The sequence below is a fragment of the Sphaeramia orbicularis genome, chromosome 12 (assembly GCF_902148855.1).
Source record: "Sphaeramia orbicularis chromosome 12, fSphaOr1.1, whole genome shotgun sequence".
Taxonomy (NCBI): Eukaryota; Metazoa; Chordata; class Actinopteri; order Kurtiformes; family Apogonidae; genus Sphaeramia; species Sphaeramia orbicularis.
Window position 1 is genome coordinate 72431466 of NC_043968.1, and position 14749 is coordinate 72446214.

The window sequence follows — 14749 nt, forward strand, 5'->3', positions numbered from 1 at the left end:
CCTCTTTTAGGCATGAAAAAAACTATGCAATTGAATCTTTAATTTTTAAAAAAATATTATTATTGTTATTTTATTTTTATTTTTCTTATTTCTTTTTCTTGTCCTTATTCTTAATTTAATTTTTTTGTATTTTACTTTTCATGGAGTTGCAAAAATGTCCACCATGTGTTTCATTTTTGAAGCAAAGAAACATGTATTTATTGATAAACTGTGTGAAATCTATGAAATAAAAACATTTTTAATGCTGCTAATCTGATGTTTTCTCACATTTTAACATAAACTAATATTAGTCACTACTCACTTCATGGAGATAATATGCAAAAAAAACAAACAAAAAAAAAAAAAAAACAAAACCTTTTACATGTATTTAAAATACAATATCAGAAAGTGACATACTGTGTGAAAACTATGAAATAAATACTTTTTTAATGCTGCTAATCTGATGTTTTCTCACATTTTAACATACTCTAATACTAGTTATTACCCACTTTATGGAAATGATATGCAAAAAAACCCCAAAACTTTTTGTTTAAGACAACTGTTAATTACAGTCTAATAACAACTAGTAATTGATTTACACTCAAACATGCTAGTGCAGATCAGGTTTATCTAGAACAGCAAAGTTACAGTAATGGTCTGAGTGTCAGTGTATTATTATGGGATGGTGCATAAGTGTCCACTGTGTTGGCTGATATGGAACTAAAACAACAAAAGCCATGAATACACAAGAGGACAGCTGGAGAAGAACTGTCCACTGTAGTGACCACTGTGCATGAAAGGGTTAAGTAAGCCAGAGGGGATTGCTTTTATCACTGAGTTATATTCTTTGAAAGGTTTAGGAAAATTGTGACGACTTCTAAAACTTTTACTACCGGTGTTTGTATTCACTCTGCGTAGCATCGTTCACATGGAGCCACATTCTGACTGCTGATTGGCTCGTCGTGCTCTCCATTCTCCAATCACGTAGCCGCTCTGGCTCCGCCCACCACATCACTAGAATGGCGGAACAGGGGGCAGGAATTCCGCCTCTGCGCCCAGAACTGACGGGCTGTCACGGATGATGACCGTCCTGCGGACACACAGAGCTTTTACCGCCGACTTGAAGTCTCGTAGTCATCTGTGAGAGCCTGGGCTTCGGTGTCCTGCAGCTGTTGAAGCAGCAGAGGTGGATGCGTGTGCTCTGATGCTCTAAGTTGGACCTGTGCCTTCTGTTCTGGATCAACCACAACAGCTCCTGTTCGAACAGGCGCACACACGGGCTGATGGAGTTTCTGGGGATTCTGTATCTGGACGAGCTGTCCCACGGACTGACAAACTTGTCCATGTTTCCATACTTTGAAATGGCGCACTATATCATATCTGTGATGTCTCTGAGGGAGCAGCACGGTAAGACTGACGCAAAGTTACACCACATACATATACTAGTGGAGTTCACACGGAAGCTGCAGGTTTATGACAGTTCAACAGGCTGGCAGCATTAGGGAATGAGCTTATCTGGAAGGAGCGGCCTGTCAACTTTGGTCTCCACCCAAATGCCTGCAGAAGCTCCTGCAGACTCAGCCCTGTGTCAGTACAACAGCCCTCTAGTGCAGGGGCGTCAACTCATTTATTTCCGGGGGGCACATTCAGCCCAGTTTCATCTGAAGTGGGCCAGACTGGAAAATAATAGCATGGTGGCCAATAAATAATGACAGCTCCAAAAAAATAACATTCAGTTATGCCAATATTTACATTTACAAACTACCCAGATAGCAAAATCATAATGGCTTAAATCTGGCCCAAAACTGGCATGCTATTTGGCAAAGTTCTGTATGGGCCCTAAATGGCCCAAAATAGGCAAGCCAAAATCAAACCAGACAGAAGCCATAATTCACCCAAACTAATTGCGGACTTACAAAATATAGCCATTATTGTCCCAGAAAAAATTGGCTCAAAGTTGGCTTAAAATTTGATTTGGTCTGTCTCCCCTTTATGTGAAGCACTTTGTAACATGTTGTTTTAAAAAGTGCTATATAAATAATGCTTTACTTACTTAAAGCTTTACTAGAAAAGCCCAAAATCCCCATAATCCAGCCAAAAAGTAGCCAAAACTGACCCAAAGAGAGGCCAGAATTCACCCCAAATTTGTGTTGATCATGCTTTTAAAATGAAGTAGGGTGTTCTTCTGGGTAGAAATTCCTGCTCTTTGCGCAGTGTTTTGGCTTTACAGAAATATTCCAAAACACATCCATACAAGGGCTGTTCAATAAGTTCATGGCCTCACCCAGAACAGAACAACACAGACTGATAATTTATATTTTATTTTTCAACATAATCTCCATTTACAGCAATGCACTTGGTCCATCGATGTTCAAGCATCACTATCCCATCACCACTGACACGGACCAATGCATTTGATTTTTACTCAGTATTTCTGGGTGAGGCCATGAACTTATTGAAGAGCCCTCGTATATGGAATAAGACAGGGGTCAGCAACCCTGTTCCTAGAGAGCCACTATCCTGCATATTTTAGATGTATCCCTCTTCCAACACACCTGATTCAAATGATAAGCCTATCATCAAGCTCTGCAGAAGCCTGATAATGACCATCAGGTGTGCTGGAAGAGGGAAACATCTAAAACATGCAGGATAGAGGCTCTCTAGGACCAGGGTTGCTGACCCCTGGAATAAGATGTTGCCGCTCTTTAGTCAATCTTCTGGCTTGCCATAAACATGCCATACCATCCCTATACTTGATCCCGCTCTTTTCCCAGTCTTTTGGTTCACCAAACATATGCCAGAACTCAGCCATATATTGCTGGTCCCAGATAGCAAAATCATTATGGCTTAAATCTGGCCCAAAACTGGCATGCCATTTTGGCAAAGTTCTGGGCGGATGTATGGGCCCTAAATGGCCCAAAATAGGCAAGTCAAAATCAAACCAGAAGGAAGCCAAAATTCACCCAAAACTAATTGCGGACTTTCAAAATATAGCCATAATTGTCCCAGAAAAGCCCCAAATCCCCATAATCCAGCCAAAAAGTAGCCAAAACTGCCCCAAAGAGAGGCCAAAAGGAGGCCAAAATTCACCCAAAATATGTGTTGATCATGCTTTTGCTTTTGTGCAATGTTTTGGCTTTACGGAAATATGCCAGAACACATTCATATATGGAATAAGATGTTGCCGCTCTTTAGTCAATCGTCTGGCTTGCCATAAACATGCCATACCATCCCTATACTTTATCCCGCTCTTTTCCCAGTCTTTTGGTTAACCACACATATGCCATAACTCAGCCATATACTGCTGGTGCCTCCATATCTATTATGGATAACCTTAATCATACCACAGTTAAGCCTACAGGTTTTCATAATACCAAAAGAAAGCCAAAAATGCCAAATGTATGCCATAATACTGCCAAAATATTTGCTATCTGGGTATCCAAACAAAAAGGATGTGAATAACCTGAAAAAAATTAAATTTGTTAAGAAATATAAGTACAATTTTATCAATATTATGCCTCGACTTATCATTTATATTTATATATGCATTACAGATCAGATCTACATGTGCACAAAACACTTAGTAACAGGCAGAAAATAGTTAGAATTGCACTTAATTTTCTTTAGACATTTCAGGTTGTTCATATTTGTTCAGGTTATTCACTTTTTATTGTTAAAGGATAGTTTGTAAATGTGAATATTTTCATAATTTAATGTTTTTTGTTGTAAATCAAGGAGAAAAAATTGGTGTTGTCATTATTTACAGGTTATTATGATATTATTTTTGAGTTTAATGCCCTAACTTGCACTTTATAAATTCATCCCGCGTGCCGGATTGGAACCTTTGGTTTTGGCCCCCGGGCCACATGTTTGATACCTGTGCTCTAGTGTTTATTCTGAAGACACTGTAGCATTTACACACCAGGAACCAGCAAGTGACTCCTACCATTCAGAGTTACTCTGGGGATGAGACATGATGAAAGGAAAAACCCAGCCTCTCCCTTTTATGGCCCAAGTCCAGGTTTGTTGGGTTCCTCCTTGGTACGTGTCATAGCTTACCTGTCTAAGTTTTGAGGAAGTTGGTGTTAAAGATTTCCAGAGACACAAACATTAGTGATTTTAAAAGCACCTGGCAGAGGTGAAAACTGTTTTTAACATGAACCTCAGCCTTAACCCTTTCATGCATAGTGGTCACTACAGTGGACAGCTAGTCTACAGCTGTTCTCTTATTATATTTTCAAGGATTTTATTATTTTAGTTCCATATCAGCCAACACGGTGGACACTTAAGCATCATCCCATACACTGACATTCATACCATTACTGTAACTTAGCTGTTGATAAACCTGATCTGCAAGTAACATGTTTGAGTGTAAATCAGGTACTCATTGTTGTTAGACTGTCATTAACATTAAGGGTTTTTTTGCACGCTAGAATAGTTCTGTTTACTAAAATTTAATATTTTAAAAATTAATCAAAAAATTAAAAAATCAAAATTTCTCAAAACTGAACAAACTTTGTAGACATTGTCCCAAAGAAGCTACATATTAAACTGGAAATGAATCTGATCAGTAGTTTGGTCAAAGATGACAACGGACGCAGTGCCTTCGCAATGGCTCATGGCCGATCAGCTGATGAGATTAAAGCACAACAGACTTCTACCCACTGAAATGTGGTGACAATAAGAAATGAAAAAGTGAGAACATGAATTAAATGGATGTGGGTTTTGGCTTCTGTCAGTACAACATAACACAGTTTGTTTATTGAATTTGACATCACTTATATATGTGATTTTGTGATTATATTATTACTAATGTTGACCCGTGGGGAACCACCGGTCATACTAATACCAATATCTAGGGACTGAAGTTAGCAAATGCGTTGTTCCTGTTTTTAACTTAATTTCCCGTCATACTTCCGTACATACTGTGCTTCCGGTCAACCGAGCAACGTGATTGTAAGGCTGTTGTATTCCAAAATGACTAATATCTCCCGAAATATTGGTCCTATCAAATTGCAGAGATATTTAATGTGGAGATGGGACTCTTCCTCAACTTTAGGTACCAAATTGGCCAGTTAAAAACATCTCAATTTCTCAGAACTGTGCAGATACACACACACAGACGCTCTGAGACCTACCAGTATTATGATATAGATTATGATTAGGGATGTAACGATTACCGGTATAATGATAAACTGCGGTAAAATTGCAGATAGTTAGTATTACCGTTTAAATTCTAATTATCATGATAACCGTGTTTGATTACCGCACTTTTAGGGGAAAAAACGCCTATGTAAAGATCTGCTTTTATGTCAAATATTTGAGTACAGTTTTAATTTATTACAATTTTAATTGTATATACCTAATATTTGGAACTAATATTCACTTTTAAAGTCTTTGAAAAGGTTTGTTAAGCATCTTTGTGTTATTTATGCAATAAATTATATACATTTTTCAAATTGGATTTGATATTTTTTGTGTGTTTTTTGTCCTTTTATGTTTTTATAGTAGGTTGAAGTAAAAAAAATAATAGGCAGTTGATATAAATGAAGCTGTCCTGAAAAAAAAAGATACCAATCATGGATATAGTAAACATTTGTTTATATAGTTAAAGGCAAAATCAAAAGTAATGAAAATGTACAAAATAGGCTCAGACCACTAAGGGTTAATATTTGAATGTTTCTGCCAACAGAAGGTACATTGTAGCAATTATTTATTTATTTATTTATTTTTTCAAAATACAACTTGGTTAAATTATTTCAGTGTGTGTATAAGTACTTTTTGAACATTTTGAGCACATTTTCAACAATCCCACGATAATAATGATAACTGTGATAATTTTGGTCACAATAACCACAATATGAAATTTTTATATCGTTACATCCCTAATTATGATATAGATATACTGTGTTACAGATACTGTTTCTAATAGCTATTGGATTACTATCTTTGAAACCTGAGGACTACTAATGATTAATAATACATTGTGTTTATTTCTCCTTTAAAGAAGTTTTCCTGGCGTCTAACTTTGCATGTTTAATGATCTGAATTGGTGTATTTGTATTTGTTTTTCTTGTCTTGGAACTCATACTCACAGTCTAGAGAACAGGCGAGGTATTAGCTGAGCTCTTGAAATCTGTTAAAGACAAACATCTCTTATTAGTTTTCATGTCACACACAGTTTGAGGTAGAAATGTGAACGTCACTCAGTCCATTGTGTGTCCTCAGACCAAAGGCAGGCACGAGGCCAACTCTGTTTTATGACTGCGTTAGTGGCTACAGGGACAGGTGGACTTGAACTGCACTGGGAATTGAACTTACACACACACACACGCACACACACACACACACACACACACACACACAAAGACAGCACATATGTAAACCATTGTACTCCTGCTGCAGTAAATCTACAATCTATTTTTGAGCTCTGCCTCGCGAAGCATCTGACCTTTTCACCTCCTGTACCCTGACTCCCATTTATCCATCCATGCTCAGCTGAGAGAAAGATACACACAAAGAGGGGAAACATAGCACCCAGAATGCCAGAGGTCACAAACACTCACATAAAATCCTCACACCTTCCCTGCGAGTGTCTGTGTGTGTTTATTCAGGGGAGTCAGGCGTAATGCAAGTATTTAAGGAATTGACCACGTGAGCGTCCGAAGGAAGAAAGAATCGTACCTGTTATCTGTTTATGTATGAGTCTGTTAAAAAGAAGAGGGGTGGCTGTTAAAAAGGCACTGAATGGGAAGGAAAGGGAAAGCTTTACTTTTCAAGAACATTTGTAAAGAAGTGGAGTCAACCCAGTAAAGCAGTGAGGACGGCCAACTTCAAGTCTGCTTCTGCTCAAGAAGGAAAGGAATGTTATAAACCAACCACACCCCCTTTGCTTTTTTCTTCTTTCCTGTGTTAAATATTCCCTTCCGGCTACACAATCCATTCATTCTGGGACTTCACATGAGGCGACTTTTGTCTATTCTGCTCAGGTTTTTGTGATACTATGGATGTGTATTGGCAAGAATCTGGGGATACAGTCCAAACCACTACACTAGGATTACGATATGATCCCTGTTAATACTGTTAACAAAGCAATATTTTTTTGTTTCTTTTTAAAACATCTTATTTCTTGGAAAAAATTAATTACACCAGAAATATGCACTAAACACATTTTTATGTGATCAGAACAGGATCCAATGCCATGTCATAAAACTTTCCTCAGTAAAAACTTAAAGTGCAGGTTTTGGATTAATAAAGTTTTAACATCCAGATTCATCCAACATCATCATTATTTTTGTGCAATCCCAAACAAAGGAAGTAACATCTGGCTCTTTCCAACACTAAAACATGCATTTAGGATGCTTGAAATAACCATTATTTAACAGTGTTATCAATTTAAAAAAACTACATGCATGACCTGCAATATCACAATACTGCTTTTTTAGTAGACAGAATAAAATACCCATGTGAATATAGAAATAAAAGAGCTTGCAGGAATCCCAAAAAATATAAATAAAAAAACTAAACAAAAATGAATCTCCACCATGTCTGTATTTGAATAAATACTTAAAAATATCAATACAGTTCTTTTTAATATCAATATAGTTTCGTGAAATGAAATATTGAAATATATTGCAAAACCAATATTGTCTTACACCTCTAACCTATACTACCCCTGTCCTTTTTTGTTTCCATACACTTTTGTTCTACACGGTGTCCCATAAGTCTCTATACATAGGAAAAAGAAATGTTTCTTGACATAAACCATTTTTATTTATATAATATGCTCTATATGACTGCCATTTTGTTGGGAACACATTTCAATGCGTGTCCTCCACTGCTGGAGAACTATAAAGAAGAAATATAAAGAAATACATGTTAGAACCATATGTATTATGTCTCCTATATATGGAGACTTATGGGACACCCTGTAGTTTACTATAGAGTTATTTTTAGGATGTTTGTTAACATTATGCAGAGTAGACCAGTGGTGGTAACTCAGTGATGTTCTACCAGCCAGGAATAACCAGAGATAAGCCTTTTTCATCCACCGAGAGATGAAATACAGGAAAACATTTGAGGAGAAATTATAACAGTAAAAAAATAGGACTAATGTCCCTGTATCGCAACGGCATGTTCTATCAAGAATCAATAACAATCACTATTAACTATATTGATGTCTGTTACCATTTCCATGTTGTAAGCCGTCAATATAGGGACCATTATAAGTGAAGGCACATTTTTAATATTTAAAAAAAAACCATCAGAAATCTGAATTTCTGGTGAAGACATTGTCGTCATCTTTGTAAGAAATTTCTTCAAACATCTCAGAAACTACTGGTTGGATTAATTTCACATTCCTTGGGACAGTGTCTCCAAAGTTTGTTCACAGTTATGAGAAATTTTCATTTTAAATTTTTTACTGATTTTTTTTTTTTTTTAAATAATAAAAATTGACTTTTACTTATAATGGGCCATATTTTGATGGTTTATAAAATGGAAATGGTTAAAGATATCAATATAGTTCCTATTGATCGCTGACAGAAGTCATATATGGACTTTCATTTAATTAGTTGTGTTCTCCTCCAGTGAAACTATCACCCACTTCCACTGGTAGATTGATCTCCTACATCCAGACCACAGGACTCTAACATAGAGACAGAACCTGACAACCTCACATATTCAAGTTATTAATGATTCTTGATAGAACATGCCAGTGAGATACAGGGACATTGGTCCTATTTTTTTTTAATTTCAATAAGTACATCCCATAATAACACTATACCTTCATAAACCTCATAATTAAACTCACTTGTGAAATGCTGTGATTTCAGCATCAAACTTCATTCTTTTCATTTAGAGCTGTGTCCAGTGGTGAAAACAACAGCAGTGCTTCTAGCTTTTATCACCAAGTCACTGTCTTTGATTATAAAAGATGTTTCTTAACAGTTCTCATCCCATCTCGTCACTTTCTGATGCTTTGTTCAAAAGGAGGTATTGTAAGTTTTCCTTACCATGGTAGACCAACAGAGTGACTTACTACTCCCTCTAGTGGTCCCATAAATCTGCTGGACTGTGGGTATGAATGAATGTCTCTATAATCCATTGGCATCTTTAACATAACTCCAGAGCTCTTTATTTTATAAGTACTGCTTATATGACTATTAAATGCAGTGCATTGTACACGCAGTGCACTTACAGTGAGCAAATCTGAACAAGTTAGTGTGGTCTCAAATAAACCCGTCCATTGTGCCTGATTAGAACCAGACATGGCACCATGATGTTCTTCTAAGCAGTTATTTAATGATCAGTCGGTGGAGGATTACCACCTGCTTGAATATCTGGTGCGTTATTTACCGTCCTGTACTTCTGTTTGTAGTATATTGTGTAACAGGTTGCTCAGTATGAGGTGTTCCACACTGCCACCTTGATCACAGCTTCCTATTTCCTTCCTCCTTTCCTTCCACTATGCAGCAAAATGCTGATTATTGAGAGTGAGAACTGTTGGTGTTCTACATACAACTTCTGGCCCATTTTGAGTGTACATTCAAATACTTTCCAGTAGATACTGGTTGAAATAGCTGGTTTAGATAGTGGAGTCATGCTGCCTTCACATGCTATTGGGAAAAGGATCCTTTCCACTTGGGATGCAACGGTACAGGTTATCCACGGTTCAGTACGTATTGTGGTTCTTGAGTCACGGTTCATGGTATGGTTCGGATGCAGAGCCCGGCTGTGCGCTGAACTGTAACAGGGAGATGATGGAGAACCTTAAGGCTCATTTATGCTCGCTTTATGTACATAAATAGGTACATCTGTTTCTAACGTTGTCATGTGTCACTGCCTTCATACTTTCATGTGTCCTGTACGTTGGAATGAGTGTTTCTCCATAAATCCACCAGAGGACGCCACTCTTAAATACCATACTGTTTGAATACCATGAAGAAGAGTGAAGTTTTTTGAGAAGAAGAAAATCAATAAGAAACAAGGCAACGACAGAGGAGGTTTTACTAATATGGATACTTAAGTTAATTTTGATAAGGGTAGTTGTCATAAATATGTCAGTAGTATTTCACAAACTCACACAGTCGCTCTTTGAAAAGTTCTGCTATTCTCCATCTGGGTATGGATCCGCAAGCTCCAGGAAAACAGACAGAATTACGTACATAATGTAGGCAGGGGAGGGGCAGAATGCTCCATCCGTATGTGTCTGCATCTTTAACGAAGAGCATAAATGAGCCCTTACTCGGAACTAGGGATGTAACGATATGAAAATTTCATATCACGGTTATTGTGACCAAAATTATCATGATTTTTATTATTATCACGGTATTATTGAAATTGTGCTCAAAATGTTCAAAAAGTACTAATACACACACTGAAATAATTTAACCAAGTTGTGTTTTAAATAATAAATAAATAAATGAATAAAATAAAATAATAGGCACATTGTACCTTCTGTTGGCAGAAACATTCAAATATTAACCCTTAGTGATCTGAGCCTATTTTGTTCATTTTTCAGTACTTTAGATTTTGCCTTTATATACTATATAAACAAATGTTTACTATACCCATGTTTGGTATCTGTTTTTTTTCAGCACAACTTCATCTATATCATCTGCCTATTATTTTTTTTCACTTTAACCCTCTATATCAACATAAAAGGCCAGAAAACACACACACACACAAAAAAAAATCCAATTTGAAAAATTTATATAATTTATTGCATAAATAACACAAAGATGCTTAACGAACCTTTTCAAAGACTTTAAAAGTGAATATTGGTTCCAAATATTAGGTATATAAAATAAAAACTGTGTTACGCTCGGTCTAGGGGTTGCCGAGACACAACATGGTGTGAGACTCCCCTCCCTCCATGTCCCTTAACAAACAGGAGCAAATTAAACAAATGACCAGCAACCATGCCACTGCAATATGAGATATTTATTTACAAAAAAAGAAAAATTAAATCAGGTAGGGAATCATAATAATCTACAAACACAAATGAAGGAAACCAAAATACATTAATCTTACCTAACAAAAAACTTAAAGAAAAAGATTCCCTCCTTGTATAGCTGATTTCACAAAGTTTGAACAAAAATTACAAAACGCTGGTCTGAACAGAGGGGGGTGGGGGTGGGGGGGGTGGTGGAATGAGAGGAGTCTCCTGGGAGGAAGGAAGATCTGGCTTTTAAATTTCCCAGCTCATCTGTAAGGCACCAATCAGAAGCAGCCAGCAGACCAGTACCACTCCTGCAGCTCATCCTCAATCAACCACTGTCTGCTGGAGGGAAAGAGAACACACCCACACACAGAAGAGAACAGAAAAAACTACAAAAATACAACAGAATCACGAATGACACAGCCCATTACAGAATCAAAAAAACACTAACCCTTAACAACTGTAATAAATTAAAACTATACTCAAATATTTGACATTAAAGCACAGCTTTACATAGGATTTTTTTCCCCTGAAAGTGTGGTAATCAAACATGGTTATCATGATAATTAGAATTTAAACGGTAATACTAACCGTCTGCAATTTTACCACGGTTTACCGTTATACCGGTAATCGTTACATCCCTACTCGGAACTGGATCCAAGTTCTGTTTAAGACAAACGGGCTGGGTGCAGCGCACAGCGGGGGCTCTGGCTGGCTGTGTGCTGTACGCAGCCGGATCTGCATCCGACTGCAACCAATGACAGTAGAATTCTGTTAGCCAATAGTCTTGCAAAGCTCTAATATAAATGCGAGTTGTCTGGAAATGTCATTTGAAACTGACAAATGAGCTGTACCGCGATACATGCTCATATTGAACCGCTAGGGGTGTACCGAACAATACAACGGTACGACATGTACTGTTGCATCCCTACTTTCCACTAGTGAATTTGACATCACAAGTGTGTCGTGTTCAAGTACTTTTATTGTCAAAGCATAATGATTTAGACATGTTAATTTATCTGCTACAGAATTCTTTTGGTAATATTTTTCAGCAAATTATGTATGCCATAAATGTGCAAAATCATCAGCTAACAGCAGCAAAATGTTAATCAAAGCAATGTTTATCATTTGTGATGAATACCCTGTTGCTCTCTGCCATGTTGAAAAGTTCAGAAGTTATTTTCATCTTGGCAGCTCATGTATTAACAGTTTTTCCCAGTTCTACAGTGGAAAATACGATGTGAGGGGGCATTTATGTGCTATTTTTGAGTTTGTAACTAGTATTTACCATAATTCCCATAGCACATGAAGGCAGCATTATAGACAACTCTTTCTAAACCACCCTAACTGCATTGGCTTTTTGGCCTCAAGGCTTTACTGAATAATGTATAAATATGTAGCCTGTTACTGCATGGTGAAAAGTTACAAAGCAACACAATTACATTACATTCATACATTGCTGAATTGGACATATTTGGATGGAATCCTTTTGAAAGCACTAACATTGTGATTACCAGCTGCAATATTTTTCTCAGTAAATACAGTGTCCACAAAGTCTCTTTTCAGTTTAAGAAATGTATTACAAAAGAAATTGATGAGATATGTTTATCAGATTTGTTCTATGTACTCAGCGGTTATCAAAGTTTTTAATCACATTGTGGGATCATGTGCAATCAAATCATTGGTCCATCATTGGTTGTGGTATTTACCATAATTTCCATAGCATGTGAAGGCAGCATCAGTGTCCTAGATATTACAAAGTTTGCACCGAGGGCCATTTAGCCAGAGAGAAGGGAAGACAGCAGTGTGTTAGGAAGGGACATCTGGAAGAAAGTCAAGTATTAGTGACAGATGTCTCTAGTAAATGAAGTGGGTCATTTCAACAGTCATATGTCAAAGCAGAACTGCTTCTTTTTTTTTTTTTTTTTTTTTTTTTACTTTATTGCCATTATCAACAAAAGACAGGTAATTAACAGTACAGAATAAGATTGCCCTGAGAGTAGCTGTTACCTTGCATAAATAATATATACATATAATACATATAATACATAAATAAATGTATATATGACATTTCATCATACAATAAGAGGAAAAACAAAACAAAAACAAAATGCAGCCTTTCAGGTATACATCTTCCACGTAGAACTATTTCTATCCAGAGAACTGAGTTCTGATATACAGCATGATGACAAGGTGAGGAAGGGACAATGCATTATCTATATTTATAGGCTGTAACCTGCACTGGGATGACCCATCGGTAGTTCTCATGTCCAAGGGGGAGGGGGCCTTGTGACTAAACCCCTCACAGTTATTACATAATCACTATTTTGTAATGATCGGAGTTAATCATGGATATTTAATTTGATCATGATATTGGTCTGCAGTCCCCTTGATTTAAACACTTTGGTTAAACTAATAAAACTTTATCATTAATTTTACATTGTTTTTCATCATTTACCATTCTTTTAAAGCCATCCTCTTGTTGCATCTTATTCTTCTTCTGCTGTGAGTTCAGTGTCGAACTACAGCCCCTTAGTCCAGTCTTTTAGTAATAGTAATAATAATAATGGATTGGATTTCTATAGCGTTTTTCAAGGCACTTAACAGGTACATGTGTTTTTATGTTATACCAGAATCCCCCAATTATTCTTTTTAGCTTGGACATTTTTGTCAATAGTACATGGTTTATTTTCATTTTGTGCTTCATGTAAATATATATGTATGTTTGTCATGTAATATGTGCCCTTTTCATTTTTACTAACAAAAATCAAACAGAAACATAATTAGTTTTACATGTTCAAAACTTCCATGACATAACTCTTGATGGTGAACTATTATTAGACCTATACAACAGAAGTGGTTAACAGAGTAGACAATAATATTGCAGTTCATACAGATTACAACATTTTGACAGATCTACCTGTGACCAAACTGCATAACTTTAGCATTTACAGCTGAATTAAAACTAGTTAAAGGATTTGTAGGGGAAGGAAATAATCGAAGTAGAAATAAAGAGTTAGAGTAGAAGGAAGAGAAGCTTTAAGGAAGTTTTTACAGGCTTACAAAACTGTTCAGTTTGGTCCATGGGGGTAGATTTATCTAAAATGCCTAATTCCTCTGTGGGTTTGTATTCAAGTGCTCTTTGATCAGCCAGAAGTGATCTTAGATAACAACAATTACTGTGTGTTACGACGCTGTGACGTAAGTGCAAATGCCAAAAAAGCAGATTGTCTTTGGTTTGTGAATAGAAGCAACAAGACAGAACATGAACTTTTTCGTTTTCCCAGGGAAAGCAGCAAACGAAAGAAAAAAAAGACAGATAAAATACAGAAGTAAGAAAGAAAGAAAACGAGAGATAAAACTGTGGTGTATATGAACCCGTCTTTGGCAGATTTGACTTGTAAATGTGTTTCTGTCTGATGCAAAAACCAGGAGATGGGAGCCTGATGTGGTAAAAGTGTGTTTGTACATAAAATAAGCTCTCTGTTTTGGCAGCAAACCCTCCTGCCAACACAAAGCAGATCCAGCACTATGTTTTAAAAAAGCTGAGCCACTTGAAAGCTTCAAACTGACATTTCCAGATACATTTGTCAAATGCTATATGCAGATTAGAGTGTCCCTGAAGCCCTTTCCTCTGGCCTGTCAGTGAGCCTGCACCAGTTTGGTTTACTCTGCAGCTGAAGCTGATGCCAGAGCACCACTGTTTACCAAGTACTAAAGCAAAGTGCTGCAGGAACACTGAAACACTTTGAGCAAGATTTAAACTAGGAAAAGTCTGACAGTCCGGGCACTACACGACTTGCATATTTTTGGAACCATTTGCATCTG

General features: G+C 36.8%; 1 protein-coding gene across 1 annotated transcript in view; it reads left to right on the forward strand.

Moving 5' to 3' along the window:
* Positions 1-995: 995 nt before the first annotated feature.
* Positions 996-14749, forward strand: part of tmem38b (transmembrane protein 38B) — a 36168-nt gene continuing 22414 nt past the window's right edge. The window contains exon 1 of the mRNA XM_030150127.1: positions 996-1386. Within this exon, the coding sequence (XP_030005987.1) occupies positions 1263-1386 (124 nt within the window). The 5' untranslated portion in view covers positions 996-1262. The remainder of the gene's footprint in view (positions 1387-14749) is intronic.